The 26673-nt window shown below is 56.7% G+C and overlaps 2 protein-coding genes across 3 annotated transcripts in view; both read left to right on the top strand.

Annotated features, from left to right (window-relative positions):
• The window catches only part of ASMTL (acetylserotonin O-methyltransferase like), a 28619-nt gene extending 9244 nt beyond the window's left edge, over window positions 1-19375 (top strand). Inside the window, exons 7-14 of one of the 2 annotated variants that reach the window (XM_060292141.1) lie at window positions 147-534; window positions 3441-3603; window positions 7590-7777; window positions 10286-10403; window positions 11198-11341; window positions 14373-14495; window positions 15779-15998; window positions 18124-18285. In XM_060292141.1, the coding sequence (XP_060148124.1) occupies window positions 147-534; window positions 3441-3603; window positions 7590-7777; window positions 10286-10403; window positions 11198-11341; window positions 14373-14495; window positions 15779-15998; window positions 18124-18145 (1366 nt within the window). In that variant the 3' untranslated portion in view covers window positions 18146-18285. Of the gene's footprint in view, window positions 1-146; window positions 535-3440; window positions 3604-7589; window positions 7778-10285; window positions 10404-11197; window positions 11342-14372; window positions 14496-15778; window positions 15999-18123 lie in introns of both variants that reach the window. The other variant, XM_030837248.3, reaches the window with a different exon arrangement.
• Window positions 19376-23461: 4086 nt separating this feature from the next.
• On the top strand, window positions 23462-26567 carry SLC25A6 (solute carrier family 25 member 6). Its single transcript, XM_030837243.3, has 4 exons — window positions 23462-23685; window positions 24306-24792; window positions 25457-25597; window positions 26021-26567. Exons 1-4 carry the CDS (start codon window positions 23575-23577, stop codon window positions 26176-26178), a joined length of 897 nt encoding a protein of 298 aa, XP_030693103.1. The 5' UTR covers window positions 23462-23574; the 3' UTR covers window positions 26179-26567.
• Window positions 26568-26673: the final 106 nt, after the last annotated feature.

The following is a 26673-nucleotide window of genomic DNA, read 5'->3' as shown; positions in this document are numbered from 1 at the left end:
ACGCCCCAGTGCACAGCCACCCGGGTCCAAGGTTGGTGGGTTCCCCTGCAGGGGTCCTGGCTGCAGGTCTGCTGACCCCAGGAAGGTCAACGTCGCTGCCATCTTCTCTACCTTCCTTCCCTCCCCGCTGTGGTTCCCTGCCCCAGGGACAAGGCTGGCGGCTACGGGATCCAGGCGCTGGGTGGGATGCTGGTGGAGTACGTGCATGGGGACTTCCTCAACGTCGTGGGCTTCCCCCTGAACCACTTCTGCAAGGAGCTGGCACGGCTGTACTACCCGCCCCGCCCCGAGGACCTGCGGCGGGTCAGGCGCGACTCCATCCCCGCCGTCGACACCTTCGAGAACCTGAGTGACTCGGAGGCAGGTGGCTCAGACCCAGGTCAGAGCGCCAAGGGCGGCCGTGGTGGCGAGCAGGCGGATGGAGACCGGTCACAGGCTCCGCGCGCGCTGGATGCAGCCCTTAACGGGGCGGACAGCCGGCCCCCGTTCCCCACAGGCCTCCTGGAGCTGATGGACGGCTTCAAAGCATCCAAGGTACTTGTGTGGTTCATGACCACATGACCCCAACACAGGGGAGCCCAAAACCGCAGGCATCCATCCTCGCCCATGCTGGGGACCACAGCTCAAGGTGTCCCAGGGCTGCGCTCCCTCCAGAGGCTCCAGGGGAGGGTCCTTCCCGCCTCTTCCAGCTTCTGGGGGCTCCAGGCGTCCCTGGGCTTGTGGCCGCGTCCCTCCCGTCTCTGCCTCTGTCTTCCTGGGGCTTCTCCTCTGTGTCTGTGTCTCTCCCCTTCTGTGTCTGCCATTGGATGTAGGGCCACCCTCCTCCAGGAGGACCTCATCTCAGACCTTTCACTTCCTCACATCTGCAGAGACCCTGTTTCCACATAAGGCCTCATTCCCATATTTTGGGGGTCAGGGCATGCACATATCCTTTTGGGGCCACCGTTGAGCCCATAACTGTGGTCTGTGCCTGGAGGGGGCAGGGCGGGGTCTGTGCGGGTGTTTGAAGGTAAGCAGGCCTCACGTGACCCCAGCGAGGGGCCACATTATGTCCCCAGTCCAGGGAGGTGGGGCTGGAATGCCGGCCGTGCGGCCGCCTCTGGGACCCTGCAGCCCTGCTGGCCGGGCAGCAGGTGGATGGTGGCCCCCAGGACACCAGCTGCCTGCAGGGCAGGCCAGGTCAGTGTGTGTGTCCTCATCGTCCTGTGGCCTCGGGATCCTGGGCAGCCGTCCCAGCCAGAGGGTGTCCTGGGCAGGGGAGGGGGCAGTGCTGGGCCAGCTCGATGCTTCCTGGAACCACCAGGTACCTTTGACCACAGGTTGCCCTGTGCCCACGTGCAAGGCAGCTGTGTGCAGGTGCTTCAGGGAAGCCCCAGGCCCGGGGCCCGATGGGAAGTGGGTTGGGCAGCGGCCCATCCAGCTGGCCTCCACCACCTCTCTGGCTCTTGCGGACGCACTTGTGCACCCGCCCAGCTGTGACACGTTGCCTGGCCCACCCCCTTCCCCACCAGACCCTCTCCTGCAGCTCTGGGCTCCTGGGGGTTGGAGCAGGGGGCGGCCTTGCTCGCGCTAGGGCCCCTCAGGGGTAGCCTCAGTGGCTCGTGGAGAGACAGGACACTGGCTGGGGAAGGACTGGGGGCCTGACCTTCCCCCCCTCCACCCCGGCCACCTTCCTGTCACCTCCTCCTCAGGAGAGGGGACCTGTGTGCCTAGGACAGAAGGTGGTTATGCTGCGTTATAGGTCAGATTCTCTGATCCACCTGGAGATGCTGGTGCAGACAGCGCTGCTGCAGCCCGTCAGGCTGGCGCTCGGTGGAGCTGTGCTGTGCTTCCACGGTCTGTCGCTCTAGCATCTGTCCATCCATCCGTCTATCCATTTCATTTGTCTGTCGTCTATATCATCAGGCTATATATACTGTCATTATCGTCTGTCTGTGTACCTGTCATCTGTCCCTCCACCCTCTGATCTAGGTGTAATCTATATCCGTCGTCTATGTATGTCTATTGTTTACCTGTGTCTGTTGTTACTATCATCTGTCTACCTTCTGTCCATCCATTCATACATCTGTCTCCCTACCTATCATTTATCTCTCCACCAATCTATCAATCATCTCTCCAGCTATGTATCTGTGTTTATATCTATCATCTATCTATACACATCATTATATATATATATCATTATCTGTCTTCTCTGTATCCACCATTAATCTAGCTATCATTTACCTATCTGTTTCTATCTGTTATCTATATTTATCTATCTACATCATCAATGTATTATCTATCTATATAACTATCATCTGTCTATCCATCCCTCTACTTATCTGTGTATAATTTATATCTATTGTCTCTCTATATCTGTTATCATCTGTCTTCTCTCCATTGTTCATCCATCCATTTTCCTATCATTTGTCTGTCTCTATCTGTTTATCTATTTATCTGTCACCTGTCTCTCCACCTGCTTATCTGTCACATCTATCTGTATCTATCGTCTGTGTCTCTATCTGTTTATCTATTTATCTGTCATCTGTCTATCCACCTGCTTATCTGTCATGTCTATCTGTATCTATCGTCTGTGTCTCTATCTCTGTTTATCTATTTATCTGTCATCTGTCTATCCACCTGCTTATCTGTCACGTCTATCTGTATCTATCTTCTGTGTCTATTTTTATTCCTATCTATGTATCCACCCATTTATTTATCATCTCTGGCTATCTGTATATATCATCTACATGTCTATTATTATCACCTGCCTACCTGTCTATCCCTCCATCCACCCATTTACCTATCTATCACCTGTCTGTATCTGTCACCTATCTACATACCTCCCCATCTGTCCATCCACCCTCGTGTGACACGGGTCTCCTTACAAAGGTCTCCCAATGGCTGACCAAGCCGGGGTCTGCTGCGGGTCTTGGAGCAAGTGTCACCCACCCCCGCCCAAGGTCAGTCATGGTAGTTCTGGACGCAGCTCAGGTAGGGCCCTTTCCCGAAGTGCCCCTTTACTCGTCCCTGGAGGTGTTCGCGTTACGACGAGGTGAGAGCTCCAGGGAGGTTTACGGTGTCACGTGAGGGTGTGTCCTGAGCAGCGTGGAGCGTCCGTGCCCTGCGCAGAGGCCCCGTCTCCACGTGGTCTCATCCTGAGGTCCTGGGACTTGGGGCATCGACATAGGAACCTTGGGGGGACACCACACAGCCCCTGACAGCAGCGCTTTGGTCTTTCTCCGCTGGGACAGTTTCTCTGCTTGGTGTTCATCGACTTGGTCTTACCTGGAGCAAACCTTGTACAACCTGGAGCCTAAACCCACTCGCCTCTGCAGAAGTTTCCCTTGATGAGCTCGATGTTTTTGACCATCCTGCCGTCCCTCTTTGGAGTCCCTGGGAATAAAGAGCAATTGATAAGTCACGTTGTACGTCTAACTGTAACTGTTCTTCACGGACAGGTTCTGTTCACGGCTTGCAAGCTCAAACTGTTCGATGTGTTAAAAGACCAAGGCCCCCTGCAGGCCGTGGATGTCGCCCGCAAACTCAGCACCTGCGCGGGCAGGACTGAGCAGCTGCTGGATGTGTGCGCGGCCCTGGGTTTACTGGAGAAGACGTGCAGAGGTGAGGGGCTTCCTGGGTGTCTTTCCAGCAACTGTGCCTGCGAGACCAAGTCACCAGGTGGCAGTGGCTTCTGAGCCGAGGCAGGGAGGACAGACCATGCGTCATCCCTGTGCCCCAAGAATGCCCCAGAGGGTCAGGAGCGGAGGATGGATGGAAGGAGCAAACGCGCGCGCGCGCGTGTGTGCGTGCGTGTGCATGTGTGCGCGCGCATGTGCATGTGTGCGCGCGCGCGTGTGCGTGTGTGGTGTGCGCGTGCGTGTGCGCATGTGTGTGTGCGTGCGTGTGCGTGCGTGTGCGTGTGTGGTGTGCGCGCGTGTGCGTGTGTGCGTGTGCTTGTGTGGTGTGTTAGGAGACAGGCTTCTTTATGGGCTCAGAGGGCCTGTATCAGCCAGGGTTCTCGAGAGAAACAGCCCATAGGGTTTGCATGTGTGCACAGCATAGATAGCAGTTTATTCTTACTTATTTGTTTAGATAGGCAGACAGATGAGGTGGATGGATGGATAGATAGATATCGATTGATAATAGAGATGATAGATAGGTACGTGGATGGATAGCTAGATGATAGATGAACAGATGATACGTGGATGGGTGAATGGACAAGTAGGTAATAGATGGGTGGGTGGATAAATGACGGATAGATGATTGTTTGGTTGATAGGTGGGTACATAGGTATGTAGATAGATAAGCAGATAGATGGATGAAGAGGTAGAGGATAGAAAGATAGCTAGGTTGATAGGTGATACATAAATAGATGACAGGTGGATGGATAAATAAATGGATGGATGGGTAGATAATAGGATAAGTAGATGGATAGATGATAGATAAATAGATGATGGATGGATGGGTGGGTGGATAAATAGGTAGTAGATTGATAGATCAATAGATATAAATTGATAATAGAGATGATAGATAATAGATGGGTGGATAGACAAATGATAGATAAATAGAAGGGTGGATGGATAAATAATAGATGAATAGACAGATGATAAAAAGATAGATAATAGATATAGATACATAGATACATACACAAATGCTAGATGATAAGTAAATAAATAGATACATAGATGGATACATGATGATGGATATAGATGATTAATAGGTGGGAGAGATACATGTAGATGATTGGTAGGTCGTAGATGCTAGGTAGATAGATAGTTTGATAGGTGGATACTTAGGTATGTAAATAGATAAGTAGATGGATGAACAGGTAGGTGATAGAAAGATAATAGAATAGATATGATGGATTAGATAGATAATAGAATAGATATGATGGATTAGATAGATAATAGAATAGATATGATGGATTAGATAGATAATAGAATAGATATGATGGATGCATAGATCAATGAGAGATAGATGATAGAGATAGATGATAGAAAATACATGATAGATGGAGGGATGGGTGAATAGATAATAGATGGGTGGATGGATAAATGATAGATGAACAGAGAGATGATAAAAAGATAAATGATCGGTATATAGAGCATGTATACATGCACAGGTTATAGACGATAAATGAATAGGTGGGTGGTAGATGGATGAATAGGTGATGTTGAAGACAGATGATTACTAGATGAGAGAGATACATGTAGGTGACTGGTAGGTAATAGATGGATAGGTAGATACATAGATAGAAAGACAGATAAACGAAGTAGACGGCATATGTGGTAATTGGACGGATGAAGGGTGACAGTGTGGGTTTGCTGGGTGCACAGAGCTCTCGAAGGTGTTCTCAGAGCAGAGGGTGCTACGGATGGTCCTTGAGCAGATGGAGAGAGGCAGGGGCTCAGAAGACCCCAGAGCAGGAGACACAGCATCCCTTCTGTGGTGAGCAGGGAAGCAGGGTGCTGGCGGAAGCCCCCCAGAGCCACCCCTCATACGAGAGGCGGACAAGTACACGCTAAAGATTTGGGTCGCAGGATGCCGAACATCCCCCCAGCCAGAGCATCTTAGTAATGTTCTCCTCCATTTTTAAAAATATATATTTACTTATTACGTTTGGCTGCGTTGGGTCTTTGTTGCTGCATGCGGGCTTTCTCTAGTTGTGGCGAGCAGGGGCTACTCTTCATTGTGGTGCGCGGGCTTCTCATTGCGGTGGCTTCTCTTGGTGTGGAGCACAGGCTCTAGGCGCACGGGCTTCAGTAGTTGTGGTTCACGGGCTCAGTAGTGGCTCGCGGGCTCTAGAGCACAGGCTCAGTAATTGTGGCACGTGGGCTCAGCAGTTGTGGCGCACGGGCTTAGTTGCTCTGCGGCATGTGGGATCTTCCCAGACCAGGGCTTGAACCCGTGTCCTCTGCATTGGCAGGCAGATTCTTAACCTCTGTGCCACCAGGGAATCCCCTCTCCTCAACTGAAAATAATGACCAAATGTGGAGAAAGGGTCCAAGGTCCGGACTTCCAGTCCCTGCTACCTGGCAGACGCCCTGCAGGGTCCTCAGCTGAGCCCTGCCAGCCACTCCTGTGCCTCTGCACGGGGCCTGGGGTGGGGCGGGCGGGGTGGGTGCTGCCCGTCAGAGGACCCCAGGCCTCAGAACTCAGAGCTCTCGGTCATTAGGGAACACTGCTCAGCGTCTGTGACAACCTAAATGGGAAAAGAATTTGAAAAAGCACAGATACGTGTCTACGTGCAACTGAATCACTCTGAGTGCACCTCAAACCAACACAACATCGCTCACCAACTATACTCCAATATAAAATAAAAAGTTTTTTTTAAATATATATTTATATAATTAAAGATAATAGTCTTTAAAAAAAAACGTGTGAGGACTTCCCTGGCGGTTCAGTGGTTAAGGCTCCACGCTTCCACTGCAGGGGGCCTGGGTTCCACCGCTAACTAAGATCCCGCGTGCCGTGTGGTACCGCCACAAAAAGGAAAAAAAGAAAATTAAGCAGCAGTAAAAATCCAGTTTCTAAAACAAACAAACAAAGACAATATGTAAAGTGCCAAATGGGGCTTCCCTGGTGGCGCAGTGGTTAAGAATCCGCCTGCCGATGCAGGGGACACGGGTTCGAGCCCTGGTCCGGGAAGATCCCACATGCCGCGGAGCAACTAAGCCCATGTGCCACAGCTACTGAGCCTGCGCTCTAGAGCCCGCGAGCCACAACTACTGAAGCCCGTGCGCCTAGAGCCCGTGCTCCGCAACAAGAGAAGCCACCGCAATGAGAAGCCTGCGCACCACAATGAAGAGCAGCCCCCGCTCGCCACAACTAGAGAAAGCCTGCGTGCAGCAACGAAGACCCAACACAGCCAAACATAAATATAATTAATTAATTAATTAAAAAAGAAAATGTCAAATGGACAGTTAGTTTCAATAAACTTTTTAAAAGTTCAGAAAAGGAAAACCGTAGACACCATGCTGTTCTGTCCGTCCGACGACAGACGGTGTTACGTGGGGCTGTGGAGGTACAGGGGGTCTCAGCCACCGTCCCCTCTGCCTGCAGCCTCCAATTCTGCAGGTAGGGGTGTCCCGGAAGGGCCCTTGGGGGCCGGGCCGGATGGACAGCCCGCCAGGAAGTGGGAAGAGAGCGGGCCGCCCCGTACCCCTCAGGGCTCCGGAGAGGCAGACCCCGCGGGATATGGACAGATGGGTCCGTGCCTTTGGGCTCCGGCGCGTCTGAACCCCTGCGGCTGGCCGCTCGGTGCTTCTCTGCTCTCAAGGCCGTCAGCTGATGGGATGAGACCCACCCACGTTACATAGGGTCACCTCCTTTACCCGAAGTCTGCTGACGTGCAGGTGCGAAGCACATGACCAAACCGCGCCCTCTCCCCGACGGGGACGTCTCACTGGGGACTGTAGCCCGGCCAAGTGACCATCCCAGGGGCTTGGAGGGTCACCTCGAGGAAGAGCAACACCCTTGCGTCGTTCTCTGGGCCGCCTCTGGGCGTCCGTGCGCTTGGCACTTAGTCAGATAGACATCCCGATGACGCTGGGCGGTGGCTCGCCCCGTGGTCAGCTGAGCCGTCACACGACGCCCCGTCCTTTCAGGTTACAGCAACACGGAGGTGGCGACCCTGCACCTAGTGTCAGACGGCGAACACTCTCTCCAGGGCGTGGCCGAGTACCATGACGCCCACGTCTGGGGCGTCTTCACACGCCTGGGCCTGGCCGTGCGGGAGGGGGCAGACCAGACCCGCGGGGCTCTGGGGGCGATGGAGGAGGAACGCCTGTCCCAGGTACTGTAACCCCCGTGTTCCTTTTCACGCCCCGTCTGTGCTGCGAAAGGACCAGTGGGCGCGGAAACATCTCAGATTCTGGCCGACGTGGGAATCCCTGCGGGAGGCCGCCGTGGCAGGGAGGGTGCGGCTGGCTGGTCACAGCTCCTGAAAAGAGGGCTTTTCTAAGAAGGGGCTGCCTTGACTCAAGGCACCGTGTTTCCTACGTGGAGTTGCATTGCACGGACTCCTTGTTCTTAGCTCAGCGCAGGGTGTGCAAAGGGCTTCCCAGCCCTTCCCCCGCCCCCTGGCACCCACGACCCCTGTTCACCGTTGTGTGGGAGGGAAGGAGTCTCAGAGGGTCTTGGAGGGTCTTGGGTGATAATCTGAGGGTCTTGGGTGGTCTGGGGGGTCTCGGAGGGTCTTGGAGGGTCTCGGGGGGTCTTGGAAGATCTTGGGTGGTCTTGGAGGGCCTCGAGGGGTCATAGAGGACAGTGTCCTGGGAGATGCTGAGGTCCCCAGGCCCGAAATCTGGGTGAAATGGCAGCAGCACCATCGTGGCCTCAGGCAACGAGTCCGGCCCCCTCGGGCCCCGGTCTGCACCCCCCGCCCCTTGGGATTTCAGCTGACTCCCTGCCCATCCCTCGCCTCCTGACCACCCTCAGGAGCCCTAAGAGTGTCAGGCCCAGGCGGGTCCCCTGCACGCTGTCCTGCCGGCCTCCTTCTCTGCCCCAGGGACTCATTCCCTCCCACCCGGGTGGGGCCCGAGCACACGTGGACCCCATCGGGGAGCTGGGCGGGGAGCCCTGGTCTCTGTAAACGGTCAGATCAGATCATCCTCAGTGAGGTGACAGCTGAGGGGGCAGGGGGTCGTTACCCCCTAAGTCCTCCTGGTTTGGTCCTGTGAGACCCGAGTGGGGAGTCGGCAGTCTCCCAGGAGGAGACCCCCTGCAAACTGGAAATCAGACCCAGAGAGTGCTGTGTCAGGGTGCAGTGGAGCTGCCCTCCTGGCAACGCTCCAGCCTCACCGCCTAGGTGGACACAGTTCAGACCCAGTGCCCCCTCCCACCCTCCTCTACCCAGGCCCCTCCCACCCTGCTCTACCCAGACCCCTCTCGCCCTCGTCTCCTCTACGCCGGACCCTCCCCGCCCTCCTCTACCCCAGGCCCCTCCCACCCTCCTCTACCCCGGACCCCTCCCACCCTCCTCTACCCCAGACCCAAACCACCCCTCCTCTACCCCAGGCCCCTCCCACCCTCCTCTATCCCGGACCCCTCCCACCCTGCTCTACCCAGACCCCTCCCACCCTGCTCTACCCCAGACCCCTCCCACCCTGCTCTACCTAGGCCCCTCCCACCCTGCTCTACCCCGGACCCCTCCCACCCTGCTCTACCCCGGACCCCTCCCACCCTCCTCTACCCCGGACCCCTCCCACCCTCCTCTATCCCGGACCCCTCCTACCCTGCTCTACCCAGACCCCTCTCACCCTGCTCTACCTAGGCCCCTCCCACCCTGCTCTACCCCCGGACCCCTCCCACCCTGCTCTACCCAGGCCCCTCCCACCCTCCTCTACCCCAGGCCCCTCCCACCCTCCTCTACCCCGGACCCCTCCCACCCTCCTCTACCCCAGACCCAAACCACCCCTCCTCTACCCCAGGCCCCTCCCACCCTCCTCTATCCCGGACCCCTCCCACCCTGCTCTACCCAGACCCCTCCCACCCTGCTCTACCCCAGACCCCTCCCACCCTGCTCTACCTAGGCCCCTCCCACCCTGCTCTACCCCGGACCCCTCCCACCCTCCTCTACCCCGGACCCAAACCACCCTCCTCTACCCCGGACCCAAACCACCCCTCCTCTACCTCAGGCCCCTCCCACCCTCCTCTACCCCAGACCCAAACCACCCCTCCTCTACCCCAGGCCCCTCCCACCCTCCTCTATCCCGGACCCCTCCCACCCTGCTCTACCCCGGACCCCTCCCACCCTGCTCTACCCAGGCCCCTCCCACCCTCCTCTACCCCAGGCCCCTCCCACCCTCCTCTACCCCGGACCCCTCCCACCCTGCTCTACCCCGGACCCCTCCCACCCTCCTCTACCCCGGACCCAAACCACCCCTCCTCTACCCCAGACCCCTCCCACCCTGCTCTACCCCAGGCCCCTCTCACCCTCCTCTACCCAGACCCCTCCCACCCTGCTCTACCCAGACCCCTCCCACCCTCCTCTAGCCCGGACCCCTCCCACCCTGCTCTACCCCGGACCCCTCCCACCCTCCTCTACCCCGGACCCAAACCACCCCTCCTCTACCCCAGGCCCCTCCCACCCTGCTCTACCCCAGGCCCCTCCCACCCTCCTCTACCCAGACCCCTCCCACCCTGCTCTACCCAGGCCCCTCCCACCCTCCTCTACCCCAGACCCCTCTCCATGATCCCTTGCTGAGCTCCCCACCCACACGAATGCCGAGTGGAACCTCATCCCGGGTGCAGGACGGCCTGCGCTCCGGGTGGGTCTCCTCAGACCTGCTTCCACCACCAGAGCAGGGAGCTGACGCTGCAGTTCATGAGGGCCAAGCACAGCCTCAGCAAACTGACCGCCCACCACGTGGCCACGGCCTTCGACCTGTCCCGATTCGCCTCTGCCTGCGACCTGGGAGGTACACTCACCACCCCCCCCAGGAGTCGGGTGCAGAGGGCTACGTGCTTTTCTTTTGTATTAAATCTAGGACACCTTACCTGCTAATGAGACTTGCAGAATGGGTTTATCTCTACAAACCATCTGAGGACCTAAATATATCCAGGGTGGGTGCGGGGGCTTGAGCTGATATTCCCAAGTGCTGGGAGGTCCCGGGGATGGCCCAGGACCCCCGTAGAGGTTATGGGACCCTTCCTGGTGGCTGCCAAGTAGGGGAGGGCCTGTGGAGCCCGTCTGCTGCCATTGCGTCAGGTCTAATTATGCCACACACACCCTCCACCCCATCCCAACCAGTCCTTTCCCCAGGACAGTGGACGGAGGAGGAGGAGTTGCCCTGCCCAAGAGGTGTAGTGGGATTGGTGTCCAGGAGGGCTCCTGCGCTGCCAGCTTGCGTTTCCCCACCCTCTGCTCGCCTGTCCTCCTGGTGGTCCAGAGTGGCTGCTGTGGCACCAGCCATTGCGTCGGCATTCCCGCAGCAGAAAGGGGCAGGGAAGAGTACGGCTCCCTAGAGCTTTGCTGCCAGGATTCCCCACGAGTCTGTGCCCACCCCACTCACCTGCTCTGGGCCAGCACCCGCCCACGAGGCCCTGACTTTGAGACACCAGTGATCTCCCCACTGGCTGACCTCATTTCAGGGCACAAGCTCAGGCCGCATCTGAGAGCATCGTTTTGGTTTTGCCAGATCTGAACTCTGGAGACACTCCAAGGGCTTCACACATGCCAGGAGGGTCCAGAGTCTGCCTTTGCTTCCCGCAGGCTGCACGGGCATCCTGGCCCGCGAGCTCGCCCAGGAGTACCCGCGTCTGCAGGTGACGGTGTTTGACCTCCCAGAGGTCACTGAGCTCTCTGGGGGCTTTCAGCGTGGCGGACGACAGACAGAGCGGATCCACTTTGTGCCAGGTTAGCGTGGCTTCGTGTCCGCCGGGCGTCAGCATTTGGGTGACCTTATTTATCTCGTATGCAGAGCGGGTGTGTGTGTGTGTGTGTGTGTGTGTGTGTGTGTGTGTGTGTGTCGGTATACGTGTGTGTGTGTGTATCCATCTTCCTCTGTGTTTCTGTATGTCTGAGTGTGTACATTTCTGTTTGTGTGTTTCTGGGTCTGTGGGTATGTATCTGTGTCTGTGTGTATGTATGTGTATATATGCACATTTCTGTGTGTTTCTGTGTCTATGTACATGTATATGTATGTATCCGTGTGTCTGTGTGTAGCTCTGTCTTTGTGTGTCTGTATCCATGTTCCTGTGTCTGAATATGTTTGTATCTGTGTATCTGTATATCTGTGTGTATTCTCTGTGTGTCTGTATGTGTCTTATATCCATGTTTCTGTGTGTTTCTGTGTCTGTGTGTGTATATATACTGGTGTGTCTGTGTGTCTGTGTGTGTCTCAGTGTCTCTGTGTGTCTGTCTCTATACATGTATGTATCTGTGTGTCGATGTGTTTGTATATGCGTATGTGTCTTTGTGTGTACGTGTATCTTGGTGCGTGTTTGCACATCTGCACACAGGGGCGCATCTGCAAACCCCGAGAACAGGAGTTTGAAGTTCTCAGCGAGGGGAGTAGCCGGGCGGGAGGACAGGTGGGGATGGGCACGGGCCAAGATCAGCGTCTGCAGATGTCGACCAGCGACCCAGGCCTCACAGGGAAGTGACACGGGGGCTACAGCAGGAGGGCCTTGGGGTGGATGTGAGGAAGGACTTCCCGGCGGGGCCGGATTGAAAGGAAACTCTTGGCATCTGGTGACTCATCCACACTGCGGCCGGCCTGAGGGTGGATGTGCTAGACGGGCCTGTGCCCCACGACCACCTGATACTTTCCTACTTAAAAAAAAAAGAGCCAGTCACCCTGCTGTGGACTGAATTGTGTCCCCAAGTGCCTATGTTGAAGCCCCACCCCCAGCATGACTCTTATCTGAAGGTAATTAAGGTGAAGGAGGTCACAAGGGTGGAGTCCTAATCCCGCAAGACTGCGTCCTTAGAAGGGACACCAGGAACATCTATCTATCTATCGTTTATCCATCATCTATCTATCTATGTATGTAGCGTTTGTCTGTCATCTGTCCATCCATCATCTATCTGTATATCGTTTATTTATCTATCATCTATCCATCCATCCACTTAGTCATTTATCAGTGTATCTATCTGTCCATCCATATCTATTTATCCGTCTATCCATCCAACTATTATCTATGTATGTATCATTTGTCTGTCTCTGTCCATCATCTATCTACCTGTGTATCGTTTATCTATCATCTATCCATCCATCCACTTATTCATCTATCAGTGTATCTATCTGTCCATCCATATCTATCTATCCATCCATCATCTGTCTGTCTGTCCGTGCATTATATCTACCATCTAGCTATCTATCCATCCATTCATCCATTTATTCATCTATCATCTATGTAACTATCAATGTAGCTATCTATCCATCTGTCATATCTATCTATCTTTTATCTGTCTTTATATCACTCATCTATCATTTATCTATGTATCATCTATTATTTATCATCTATGCATCCATCCACCTATCATTTATGTCCTATCCTATTTCTCTAATATCTCTTATCTGTCTATATCATGTATGTATCCATCATATCTATTATCTATCATCTATTTATCACATGTCTATATCTATCTCTCCATCCATCATATCTATTATCAATCTATGTATCATCTGTGTATCTATCATTTATCTATTATCTATATCTATCTATTCAATATTTATCAATCTATCAATCATTTGTCTACCCCTCTGTCTTTATATCAATCATATATCTATCATCTATCTACCTCTCTATTATTTATCATCGATCTCTCCGTCCATCCATTCACCTATCACTTATCTGTTCTTTCTATGTATGTATGTATGTATGTATCTATCATCCATCTCTCCCCACTGTGAGGACACAGCGAGTAGGCCACTACCTACAAGCCCAGCAGAGGGTCCTCCGCAGGAACTGACCCTGCCAACACCTTGATCTCGGATGTCCAGCCTCCAGACCATGAGAAATCAGCGTGTGTTGTTGAAGCCCCTGTCGGTGGGACTTTGTTGCTTCTGCCTGAGCTGACAGACACACCCTAGAGCTTCAGACCCAGGAGCAGCACGATGGGAGCTGCGCTGCTGCTTCACCACGTATAGGAAGGGGAACCACGAAAGCAAAAGAGAAGGAAGTGCATACTGCCCACCTCTGTGCAGCTGTCTGGGGCCGCCCCGTGTACGCTTGTCCGCACCCCCGTGTTTACTCTCCCCTCATGCCAATTCGAAGTGTTTGCTTGCTTTCTTGTTTTGTTTTGTGTGTGTAAATGTGAGCTGCATCTAACCCTTTGTGGAACGAGGCAGGGTTAGGAGTCACAAATAGCAAAGGTGCTGTGTCCACAGTTACAGATACACATTTGGTAGATGGCAGGGACAAATGACCCCAAACTGGGGGCTTAAAATGACCCGAATCCATCCTCCTTCAGTTCTGGAGACCAGACCTCTGAGGTCGAGGTGTCCCAGGGCCGCGCTCCCTCCAGAGGCTCCAGGGGAGGGTCCTTCCCGCCTCTTCCAGCTTCTGGGGGCTCCAGGCGTCCCTGGGCTTGTGGCTGCCTAGTTCCCGTCTCTGCCTCCGTCTTCACGGGGCTTCTCCTCTGTGTCTGTGACTCTCCTCTTCTGTGTCTTAGAAGGACATTGGATGTAGGGCCACCCTCATCCAGGAGGACCTCATCTCAGACCCTTCCCTTCATTTCATCTGCAAAGACCCTATTTCCAGAGGGCCCGTCCCCAGGTCAGCCCTTGAATGTCTCTTCTTTGGAGAACACAGATCTCCCCACTGCAGGCAGCGTCTCTTTCGGTTTCATCCCTTGTAGAATGTGGTGCAACTCCTTTCTGTCGGGTGCAGGACCAGTTCCTGTGGCCCTAACGGTTCAATGCCATTTGTTTTTAAACCAGGTGACTTTTTCAAAGACAGCCTCCCGGAAGCAGATCTGTACGTCCTTTCCAGAATCCTGCAGGACTGGCCGGATGACAAACTCCACAAGCTACTGAGCCGGATCTCAAGCAGCTGCAAACCAGGTGAGACCACATCGTGTACTTGCCTTTTTCAACACGTAAAGACAGTTTCCAATGTTAAAAAAAGCATACATTTTATAGAGGAAGCTCCCCGTCCTCCAGCCCGCCGTCTGGTGCTCAGTTTACTGGCTCCCTGAGGACGTACCCGATTCTCGGGTGTCAGTGATGCGTTTCGGAACTTTATGGTGCCAGCGTCTGGGGCTTGGGCTCGTGGACACCCCCCCCCCACCCTAGCCGTGTCCCTCCCCAGGCCCCGCCGGGCTCAGGGTCTCCCTCCTCCGATGATGATGATTTTCCGGGCTGCTCTGTGGTACCCAGCCTCTCCCCACGGCGCTCGGGGCCAACGTGGGTCATCGGGCTCGTGGAGTCGAGGGCAGCAAGCCGCCCGGGCCCCTCCCTGGGTCCCCACGTCCAGCGGCGCAAGACGAGCTCTCTTTCCACGTCCTGCGACCCTGGCGTCTCCCGGGGCACCTCCACTGCCTCTTCTGTGCGGTTATGAAACAAAATATTCAACAATCCGGGGTCATCTTCAACTCCCAGGAAAACGACCCCCATTCCCGATCTTTTATTTGGGACAAAAACCAGAGCGAGGGTCGAGTCCATGCAGGCGGTGTCTACAGGAAGTAACCACGTGGCAGCCGTCCTCGGGCCCCGTCTCCTATAGCCGTGACCTGTTCCCAGGACCCGTGCGGTTCAGTACGACTGCAGCCCCTCCCCTGGGGTCTGAGCCCTGCAAGCTGTGACGAGCATCTCCATCCGGGGTACCCAAAGGGCCGTTTCTTTTTTTTTTTTAGTTAGATTTATTTATTCTTTTTTTAGACTGTAGTTGCTTTACAATGCTTTGTTAGTTTCTGCTGTATAGCAAAGTGAATCAGTTGTATGTATACATATATCCCCTCTTTTATTTTATTTAATTTTATATACACTTTTTGGCTGCATCACGCGGCATGCGGGATCCTAGCTCCCCATCCAGGGATCAAACCCGCACCCCCTGCATTGGAAGCGTGGAGTCCTAACCACTGGACCGCCAGGGAAATGCCTAGGAAAATATTAATAAAAGCGTGGAAGGCTAAGTAAATTTTTTAAATGAGCCAGTTTTAGTCCCCCAAACAACAGTGTAGTTAAGGCATTCTTGTTGGTCCCTGTAGCACAATGAAGAGGGTCCCCCCCCCAAATTCATGTCCACCTAGAATATTACTTGGAAGCAGGGTCTTTGCTGATGTGATGAAGTGAAGGGTCTGACATGAGGTCCTCCTGGATGAGGGTGGCCCTAAATCCAATGACAGGTCCTTCCAAGAGACAGAAGAGAAGAGACACAGACACAGAGAAGCCCCAGGAAGACAGAGGCAGAGACAGGAGGGATGCGGCCACAAGCCCAGGGACGCCTGGAGCCCCCAGAAGCTGGAAGAGGCGGGAAGGACCCTCCCCGGGAGCCTCTGGAGGGAGCGCGGCCCTGGGACACCTTGACCTCAAACGTCTGGTCTCCAGGACTGGGGGAGGATGGAGGTCTGTGGTTTTAAGTAGTTTGTTCCGGCCGCCCCAGGACACCCACGCAGCCTGTGAGATGCAGGTTTTCGTGTGGTCACAGGAGCATCACACGGACATTCGGGGTACCCTGTCCAAGAATGTGGCCCCAGGAGGGCCGGTTCCTGTTTGCTCCCTGCTGTGCCCCAGCCCGAGAACAGAGTCCCCACATAATGGATGGAACACAGTTGAGAAGGAAGGAATCACGAAACAGGGGTGCCCCCGGGGGCGAGGAAGGGCCAGGAGATGTGAGAGCTGGATTCTCACCCGCCTCAGAGACAGGCACTGAACCTGGGGACAGTCAGTTCCAAGTTGCCTTTATGCTGCGAAGGGTTTTGGGGGGCGGGGGTGGGGGGGTGGGCATGGGTGTGTTGGAGCTTAGACCTGCTGGCTAGAACCGCTTGTTAAATGTTCAGCACTCCTGCCAGCCAGCTCATACCAAGCTGTCAGCGTGAAATTGGCAGTGGAGGAAATCCTTAGAGCTCAGAAATTGGCAGGCACGGGGAACCAGGGCTTCCCTCCACCCCCGTAGCTGGGATTGCAAAGGTTGCCTGCACCCTGGGGACAGTGGGGGTCACAGATAAGAACTGAGCGTGACCTCCTGGGAATTCCCTGGCGGTCTAGTGGTTAGGAGTCTGCGCTTTCAGTGCCGAGGGCGCGGGTTCAACCGCTGGTCAGGGAACTAAGATCCTGCCAGCTGCACGGCAAGGCCAAAAAAAAAAAAAAACCCTCAATATAGGGCTTTTGGAGCCGCTGAGTTAATAAACCCGTGTATCCGTGAGTCTGAAAAACATAAAAACTGACAGAACGAGCGCACCATATGATCCCGCTTTTTTTTTTGGCGGTACGCGGGCCTCTCACTGCTGTGGCCTCTCCCGTTGCGGAGCACAGGCTCCGGACGCGCAGGCTCAGCGGCCATGGCTCACGGGCCCAGCCGCTCCGCAGCATGTGGGATCTTCCCAGACCGGGGCACGAACCCGCGTCCCCTGCATCGGCAGGCGGACTCTCAACCACTGCGCCACCAGGGAAGCCCGATCCCAATTCTTTTTATTGAAGTATAGCTGCTGCACAATGTTACACGTTACAGGTGTACAGTATAGTAATTCGCCATGGTCAAAGGTTACAGTCCATTTATAGTTACTATAAAATATGGACTCTATCCCCTGTGCTGTACCATACATCCTTGCAGCTGACTTTATACCTAATAGTGTGGAGCTATGATCCCAGTTTTGTTAACTTCACGTTTACTTAAATGCCTAGAACCCAAATGAGATTTTGCACCAAAATTCTCCCAGTTACCGTCACCGGCAAGCAGAGCTGGGGCTCGGGTGCCACCACCTGCTTTGTGTCTCTTCTCGGGGTCCCCCCCGGTAACCCAAACAAAAGGAAGGAGCAAGCGCGAGCTCCCTCCTGCCCCTCTGCTTTCTGTCCCAAGGCTTGTCTTCTCCCGGCTTGGTTCCCCCTTCTTCACAAGCCCTTCTGAAAATACATACACAGAGAGCTGGACAGATACAGGTGTGTGTACACACGCACACATGCACACTTTCTACTTCTCAAGGCTCTCATGCAGGTTGTCCCCACCGACAGTGCAGCTCCACATATAAACACCACTCTATATGAAACAGAGAACCAACAAGGACCTACTGTACAGCACAGGGAACTCTGCTCCAGTACGTTGGAATAACCTATAATTGAAGAGAATATAAAGAATATATATTTATATACATAATGTATAACGGAATCACTTGTCTGTACACCTAAAACTAACACAACGTTGCAAATCAAGTATAATTCAAAAAAAAAAAAGATAATCTCGCTGAACCAATTAAACGTCAGAAAAAAACAAACCGTGCTCCTGGCACCGTCGTGGCCGGTGCTATCCCTGTGCCACGCAGGTCCGCCAGGGACACTGCTGCCAGGGAAGTCCCGGTGCGGTTCATTATGGCATCAGGGAGGCTGCAGCTGTGTCCCTACATTCAGAATCCCTGCCGTCCGTGTCTTCCTGCAGCGAATCCCTTCAGTGGGGAGCTCGGGGCACCCGCAGCCTGGGTCCTGAGACTCTTTCCCCACCCCGTCTCTCTCTGTCTCTGTGTCTCTGGCTCCCCAGGCGGTGGCCTCCTGGTGGCTGAAGCGGCGGCAGAGGAGGAGGGGGCGTCGCAGAGCCCCCGGCTGCGGACCCTGAGTGCCGGGCAGCCCCGGAGCCCCGACGAGCACCGGCGCCTTCTGCAGCGACACGGCTTCCAGGACGTGCGGGTGGCGCGCGCGGGGGACCTGCTGTGCGTGGTCCTGGGCACCCGAGCTGCGCCCTGAGGGTCACCGGGAACCCGGCGGGGCCCAGCACCCGGAAGTGAAGGGTTCCTGGAGAGCAGGTGTCACCGGACACATTAAAGGAGGCGGAAAGCACGGCTGTCTCCGCGCATCTGTGACGCGCCCGGGTGGTGGGATGCGTGGGCGGGGGGGCCCCGGGGCCGGCGAGGGATGCGCAGGCCAGGCCAGGTCCCCAGGTGATGTCAGCATCTCCCTCGCTCCCTCTTAGCTGGTGACTAGATCTTGGCGGACCTAGACCCTACTTCCCAGTGTTTCACTCCTATTTTCAGTGCGTTTGTCCTCTGCCCTCCCGGCCGCGTGCACCTTCTCTTACCTTCAGGGCGGCGGAACCTACCTCTGCCCCCGTCCATGGTGAAACCGCGTACAGGAGCTCACGCGGTGGGAGGTTTATGGGGTCAAGATGCTTGTTTACTGCAAACGTTCTCCAGGTACCTGGGTGAGGCTGTGTCTCTTCTCTTAATGACTAGGCGAGTACAGTGGTGACTGCATAGCAATGTATACGTTGTCTGTTACGTGTACACCATTATTGTTAGGAAAAAATGCCCCGAATGTCAGATGGGGTCCTTTCAAACAGGCCCCCTGTGAGTGTTGACATTCACCTGTGCTTTCCAGCTAAAACCACCACAGACTCTTAGATACATAACTTCCAAGAAGAGAGACGTATGTATACTTTTCTAGGTGTAAGGATATATTTTAGGGGCTTCCCTGGTGGCGCAGTGGTTAAGAATCCGCCTGCCAACACAGGGGACACGGGTTCGAGCCCTGGTCCGGGAAGATCCCACATGCCATGGAGCAACTAAGCCCGTAGGCCGCAGATACTGAGCCTGCGCTCTAGAGCCCGTGAGCCACAACCACTGAGCCTGTGAGCCACAACCACTGAGCCCGTGTGCCACAAGTACTGAAGCCCATGCACCTAGAGCCTGTGCTCCACAACAAGAGAAGCCACCGCAGTGAGAAGCCTGTACACCGCAATGAAGAGTAGCCCCCGCTCGCCGCAACTACAGAAAGCCTGCGCTCAGCAACGGAGACCCAACAGCCAAAAATAAATAATTTTTTAAAAATCCCTTATAAAAAGAATATATTTTATATATTTAGAGCATATAAACTATGTATGTCATATATAAATGGATAAGTATATATTTGTAACGTATAATATATACACACACACTAGTATATAATTTTGGACGGACTCCAAGTTTTAAAAAATCACAGATTGTGTCTCCATGTGAGACACAGACAGAGGAGGGAGGAAATGAGACACTGGCTATAAAGGGAGCTGTGCCATCCCGATGGAGCGCCGGCAGCTCTCCTGAGTGAGAGGGACAAAGGAGAGGGGTCACGGCCCCTCCATCCGTCTGGCCCCGGGGTGGACCTGCAGCCTCAGTGAAACTGCAGCTAGGGTCGCAGGAGACCGCCCACCGGGTCCCCTCTGCCCGCCGCGTCCCTTCACCTGGGCAGGGCGGTGCTTGGCTGCTGGCAGGGCCACATCCCCCGCGCGGTGGACCCGGGGTGACGCCGACCCTGTTCACTGGGGGCCACTCCCTTCAACCCGCTTCCTACCCGGGAGGAGAGGTGAATCCCTGCAGGTGACCCTGCGTCAGCCAAGGGCACCGTGTTGCAGCAGGGCTGGGTCCCCAATACCAAGCGACGGGTACAGGGCATGTGGAACGCCCGTGCTCTGGCCGGGCAGGGAGCCAGCCGTCTTGACACTGGGTTTGCTAGAAGAAACTGCGCTTGTAACCAGAGGTGTCAGAGCGCCTGCCTCGGCCGGGGGAAGGGGGGTGGTACCCGACCCCCCCTTAGTCCTGGCTACTGGGAGCCCTGCGGGCTGCGGGCAGGGGGGCTGCTACAGGCAGGGCTCTGACCCACGACTGTTCCCGTAAACCAAGGATGCGCCCGAGGGCCACGCCCAGTTGGAAGAGTAACTAACGGGCAGATGACGCTTGTGGAAGCAACGAAGGGCCCATGGCTTCCTTGTACCGCTCCCTCTCCTTGTGTTGGAACAGTTTGCAGTAAGAAAAAAAGATAAGAAACTAAAAGGTGAGAAAAGAAAGTGTGACTTCCACACAACCTGTCTCTTCATTTCTTAGAAATACATGCAAAAGCAGGACTTTTAGGGAAGCTGGCGTAAAACAGCACACGGGCGTGGCTGCCCGCACGTGCCTGTGTCTTTAAATCAACAGGGATTTCTAGGTTGGAATTGCCCTGGACCCGACCCCCGCCTTCCGGGTCACATTCATTCATTCATCCATTCACTCAGGAGATGTCCGAGTGCCCACTGCAGACGGGGCCTGTCTGAATGCATCACTGGGTGACACCTCTGTCCTCTCCACTTGTCTGGGGTGGACGGGCAGTGGGCATAGGGGACGATAAGGATGACACCCGAGACAGCAGCGTGTGGTCCCCCCCAGGTCCCCCCTGCAGGGTCCCTCCACCAGGCAGGCGCCTTCCCTGAGCAGCCCCCCGCCCCTCACCAGACCAGTTCACTTAAAGGCCACGCCCCCCAATGCCACCCTCATCCCTTCTGTGACTCACTCTGAGCCGTCAGTGGAAACCCGATCATCTTTAAGCACCTCCTCCTTTACCTTTCGTTAGGCCAGCCGTTTTTCAGATACCCAGCTTCTAATACTGTCCAGGTCGCAGTAAGACTTTGGGGCAGCGTGAGGAACGGGGGGCCATACCTCGGCCTCCCCACCCCTGCCCCTGGGGATCCTAGGACATAACCCCTTCCTCTCCCCGCCGCAACCCCACCTCTCAGCCCCCTTTTTCCCTTTCCAATCCCCGGTGCGCAGTCTACCTCCTTCACCAGGTACACGGTATTCTTGTGCGTGGTCCTGCCGCCCTCCCGGGTCAGCCTCTCTGAAGCACGAGGGGTGGGTCACCCCCGCTCAGTCCCACCCCGACAGAGGCACATATGCACTGGTTAGACAGATGGGTCTGCGTCTAAGGCCCGCATGAGATGCTTTTTAAAGAGAAACGCGTTCTGAACCCCAGTTAGCAATGGGGAAGAGGTCACAGCCATTCATTCCTCCCAACAGCGAGGTGCTGACCTGCGCGGGGGGTGGGGGGTGGGCGCTGGGAATGCAGGTGGGGCACAGGGAGGGGTGTCCCTTGCCTGGGGGAGGGGAGCGGGTCGCTCAGAGGTTAACCGCTCCCACCGGGGCGGGAGAGGCTCTCCAACAGAAGCGCCTACTTCCAGGGCCTCACAGCCGGAGCCTGCAGGACCAGCTTCGGCTGGTTGGCCCCTGTCGGCCCAGCGGGCAGTGATAACCATCACAGGCTCCCTGCACGCCCAGACAGGTGGCGCCTGCGTACAAATGCAGACAGGAGAGATGCTCTCTTCACCTGGGAGTGCCCAGACGGCGCCAGCACCCTGTCCCTGCCCAGAACCCACGGCCGCCCTGTCCTCTACCCCAAAGCCCTGCGGTTGCTGCCAGCGGGAGCCGGGCAGGGCCCCCCAGCTCTGTTCTTTCCCCCAGTCCCGTGAAGCCTCAGAAAGCGCCAGAACATCAAGCCCCCCCCGACACACACACACACACACACACACACACACACACACACACACACACACACAATCCTCGCCCAGTGCTTGCCCTGAGCCGCCCCACCCTCTGCAGCGGCACCAGCCTCACGTCCCGCCTCTTACCTGCTTCTCCACGGAAGTCATGAGAGGGCAGAGCAAGGCCCTGCAAGGACACCGGGGACCGGGGAAACGAATGGCAGGCTCCGGGTGCCCTGGGCTCTGGTGGGCCCGCCCCTGGCATCCATCCACCCAGCGTCACCGGCTGGAGGGGATGCAGGAAAGCCCCTCATGAAAATATGGGGGGTGGAGCAAAGAGAAAAAAGAGGAAGAGAGAAAGAAGAAACAGGCAGGGAGCGAAATAAATGAAAGGACGCATCCTTGCACCAAGAAAAGGATACTTTGTTGACCTGGGTGCTGAGACACCATTGCACTCACTTAGTGAAAATTCACAGAACAATACACTTACGACTTGTGCCATTTAGTTATAATTCAATAAAAAGTTCACAGCATTTCAAAACACCTAGGTCTCAGACTTCCTGGGGGGGAGGGGGGTAGATGTGCTCCTGCGGGGGAGATATGTGCCTGTCTGCGTGTGTATGCAGGTGTGCGTGCAGGTGTGCGTGGGCATGTGTGGGCACGTGTCTATGCATGGGCACGTGGATGCATGTGTGAGTGAGCGTGTGCAGGCAGCACATGTGCCCCTGTCGCTCTTGGAGCCGCCACGTCGCAGCGCGCGGCATGGCAGAGGGACCCGAGTCTGAGGCCCACTGGGCCCCGGGAGGTCAGGGCCCAGGGAAAGCGGCCGGGTGGGTGGAGAGGGACCCCCGGGACCCCCCAGTGCCCGGCGCGCCCAGTGCACCCGGAGTCTCGGGGTCAGGGTCGGGGGACCCCACGGCAGGGCGGGGTCCTCCGGGGGCGCTCCTACGGGCGGACCCGGGGCCTACCGGGCAGGGGACAGGCAAGCCCTCGAGAAACCGGGCCTGGGGGGCTCGGAGCGGCCTCCTACTCCGGCCCTGACCCCGCGACCTGTCGCTCCTCCCGCGGGGTGATCCCTGGGGTCGCGGCCGGGACTCGGGAGTCTACAGGAGTCATTAAGACGAGTCCGGGGTCGCCGCCGGTCCTCAAAGGTCAGCGGACTTAGACTGGGGGTCGCGGTCGGGACTCGGGAATCACCGGGACGACCCCAAGGGTCCGAGGGTCCGATGCCGGGGCCGGGGCAGGATGAACATCGGGCGTCGGACTCAGCGACCCCTGGCCTTCCCCTTACATAACCGCCGTCTATCGCGTCCCCCTGGCCCGGCGTGACCTTCATAAGGTCAAGGCGGCCGCCGCGCCCCCCAGCCCGCAAGGCGCATGGGCGGGGCCCGGCTCCCTACATGCCCCGGGCGCGGCGAGCGGGAAGGGGAGGGACGTCGGCGGCGGCTCAGCCAATGGGCGCGGCGCTCGAGGGCGAGGGGCGGGGCGCAAGCTGCTCCCGGCAGCCCGTGGGGGCGAGACGAGAGGGAAGGGGCGGGGCTTGTGCGGTGGCGCAGCCAATGGGCTCGGCGCGCGGGGGATCGGGGCGGGGCGTGGGCGCCTTAGCGGCTGCGCGCTGGCCACCCCGTCTTTTCGGTCCCGGCGGCGGCAGCGCAGACCAGCGGTGCCCACGCTCTGGCTCTCCGGGCCTTCCCTCCACTCTCTTCCCGCTGCGTTGCCCGCCTCGCCACCATGACGGAACAGGCCATCTCATTCGCCAAGGACTTCCTGGCCGGAGGCATCGCCGCCGCCATCTCCAAGACGGCCGTGGCCCCGATCGAGCGGGTCAAGCTGCTGCTACAGGTGGGAGCCGGCTACGCACACGCGGACGCCGGGCGAGGTGCGAGGGTCCGGGGCGCGGGGACAACGGGCCGGGCAGGCCGCGTGCACCGGAAGCGGGAGGCTGCGCCGCTTTGTCCGCGCGCCGCCGGCTTCCGGGGATTGCCCGGGCGCGCGTCACGTGGGCGCTATCGCCTGCGCAGAAATGGGGCCGCGGGCGCGTGCGCACTGGGCCTTGCGGCACAGTTCGGGGAACGCATGCGCATGGAGCAGCCGCGTGGACGGGCCCCGCGGGGCGAGGGCCGTGACCTTGGGCGGGTCACGAGGGCAGTCGTCGTGTCCTTCATTGGACTTCCGTTCTTTTCCCCTTTTTATTTCCCTTTTGCTGTTCTGAGTCAGAATAAGCTGTTTTTGTTGCGGGATTGTTAGAAATGTAGCGCTAATGCAAACATCGTTGCTAGTTTGTTGTTTGTAACACTTGTAGGGACCCGTAGTGACCAAAAGATGCTTTTTTTCTGGTAGGACGTTTGGCCAGCTTAAAGGCCCCATGCACATGTTATCTTACGAAGACGACACCTTTCGTTAGGGGTTCTTGGGGGCGTCTGACTTAGGCCCTCGTGTAAAACCCCTGTCTCTGCCCCCAGGTACAGCACGCCAGCAAGCAGATCGCGGCCGACAAACAGTACAAGGGTATCGTGGACTGCATCGTGCGCATCCCCAAAGAGCAGGGTGTGCTGTCCTTCTGGAGGGGCAACCTGGCCAATGTCATCCGCTACTTCCCCACGCAAGCCCTCAACTTCGCCTTTAAGGATAAGTATAAGCAGATCTTCCTGGGGGGCGTGGACAAGCACACGCAGTTCTGGAAGTACTTCGCCGGCAACCTGGCCTCCGGCGGGGCGGCCGGAGCCACCTCGCTCTGCTTCGTCTACCCCCTGGATTTCGCCAGGACCCGGCTGGCGGCTGACGTCGGCAAATCCGGCACGGAGCGGGAGTTCAAAGGCCTGGGAGACTGTCTGGTGAAGATTACCAAGTCTGACGGCATCCGGGGGCTGTACCAGGGCTTCAGCGTCTCTGTGCAGGGCATCATCATCTACCGGGCCGCGTACTTCGGCGTGTATGACACTGCCAAAGGTGAGTGCGCTCTGCTCTCGGGGCTGACTGGACAGGTGCTGGGCGGGGGGCTTCAATAGCATGTCTGTGGACTCCCAGGCCTGGAGGCTGGAATCTGAGATCCAGGTGTGGGCAGGGCTGGTTCCTCCCGAGGCCTCTCTCTTGGGCTTGTAGACGGCTGTTTCCTCCCTGTGTCCTCACAGGGTTGTTCCCTTTGTGTGTCTGTGTCCCAATTTCTTCTTATAAGGACACAAGTTCTATGTGATCTGGACCCACCCTGATGACCTGATTTTTTTTACTTTAATTCTCTCTGTAAAAGCTTTTATTTCCTAGTACAGTTACACTCTGAGGTCCTGGGGTTTGGGGCTTTAGTATATTTTGGGGGAGGACACACTTCACTCCCTGTGAAGTAAGTTACTCTGGTTGTCGGGGCCCAGGCCCGCTGGCACCTTTGCAGTGGAACGGGTGTGAAACCTTCCACTTGCCAAGGCCCGTCTGTTTCCCTCTAGAGAGGCCCCTGCCGCCGGGTACTGGGTTGGTCTCTGGGGCCATCCTCCCAGCCTGCAGGTGGCTTCCCCATCTCTGGCTGGTGTGCTGACCCCAGTGTGACCAGTCTAGCGTCACCTGGTGCTGGGATTCCCCGCGTGGAGATCCCGGGGGCCTCACGCCCACGGTGACCCCGCAGGCATGCTCCCCGACCCTAAGAACACGCACATCGTGGTGAGCTGGATGATCGCGCAGACGGTGACGGCCGTGGCGGGCGTGGTCTCCTACCCCTTCGACACCGTACGGCGGAGGATGATGATGCAGTCGGGGCGCAAAGGAGGTACCGTCTCCGTCCTGCTCCGGGCCGCCTGTGCTCTGGGGGTGGGGCATCGCTGAGTGGCCTGGCGTTCGGCCCTTCGGAGGTGCACAGCCAGCACGTGAGGTGCTCCGTGCCGGGCGGAGGGGGGGGTGCAGCATTTGGTCCCAGAGGGAAGTAGCTGGGCTTCGTGGGGGAGGCCTGGGCCGGGTGCCTGCTCCTTCTCTGCTCTTGATCCTCGGGTGTGCTGGGCCCTAGGGAGGCTGGGGCTCGAGTTTGTGTTCGATCCCACCCAAACTGTGGGTGTCCAGAGCTTCCTTTTCCTGCGGTCGAAACGCCTAGCCACCCAGGTGGTGGCAGCTGGGGCCCCGCGTCGGCACCGTGTCTCTCCGGGGCCTGCTTCGCGCCTGTGGGATCCTGTCCGTGACCCCCGCCCTCTCCCCGCAGCCGACATCATGTACAGGGGCACCTTGGACTGCTGGCGAAAGATCTTCAAGGACGAGGGCGGCAGAGCCTTTTTTAAGGGCGCCTGGTCCAACGTGCTCCGCGGCATGGGCGGCGCCTTCGTGCTGGTCCTGTATGACGAGCTGAAGAAGGTCATCTAGGCGCCCTGCCCACTCGCCACGGCGACCAACACCTCCACATGGAGGAGTACCTGTTACGGACCATCGACCTTCGAGAAATTCCAGTGTCCTCGCGGAGGGCTGGGGCGGCCCCGCAGAGGGCTCCTCGTGACCGTCGGCCCTGGGTCCATGTATTGATTACGGGGGGAGGGTAATCGTGACGTCTTCGTGGGTCCACAGGCGGTGAGGCACCTCTACCCGCCAGACCTAGATTCCAGGTGCTTGTAGGACCGACTCGTGTTTAAGTATTTATTTAAGAAAATCTTGTCTCCATTTGTACTTAAGCACTATTCTCTTTTGCACAGCCGAATATTTAGTTATGTTCTATGTCAGGCGTTCTGCTGCGAAACAATAAAATTAGGACACACGGACGCTGGTTTTGTTTCTGAGTCGAGCGGCCTCGTGGGGTGGGAGCAGGAAACAGCAGGGTCTCAAGCTGGGGAGGGGGAGGCCCTGGCTCCCCAGGGCCATCTGTGG

This window comes from Globicephala melas, chromosome X (assembly GCF_963455315.2).
Source record: "Globicephala melas chromosome X, mGloMel1.2, whole genome shotgun sequence".
NCBI lineage: Eukaryota > Metazoa > Chordata > Mammalia > Artiodactyla > Delphinidae > Globicephala > Globicephala melas.
The sequence above is the reverse complement of the archived record's forward strand: the minus strand, read 5'-3'. Positions and strand labels throughout refer to the sequence as shown.

Coding starts and splice junctions, on each gene's coding strand:
- SLC25A6 (XM_030837243.3), top strand. CDS start 23,575: ATGACGGAACAGGCCATCTCATTCGCCAAGGACTTCCTGGCCGGAGGC. Junction 23,686..24,305: donor GGGTCAAGCTGCTGCTACAG/GTGGGAGCCGGC, acceptor CTCTGCCCCCAG/GTACAGCACGCCAGCAAGCA. Junction 25,598..26,020: donor GCAGTCGGGGCGCAAAGGAG/GTACCGTCTCCG, acceptor CTCTCCCCGCAG/CCGACATCATGTACAGGGGC.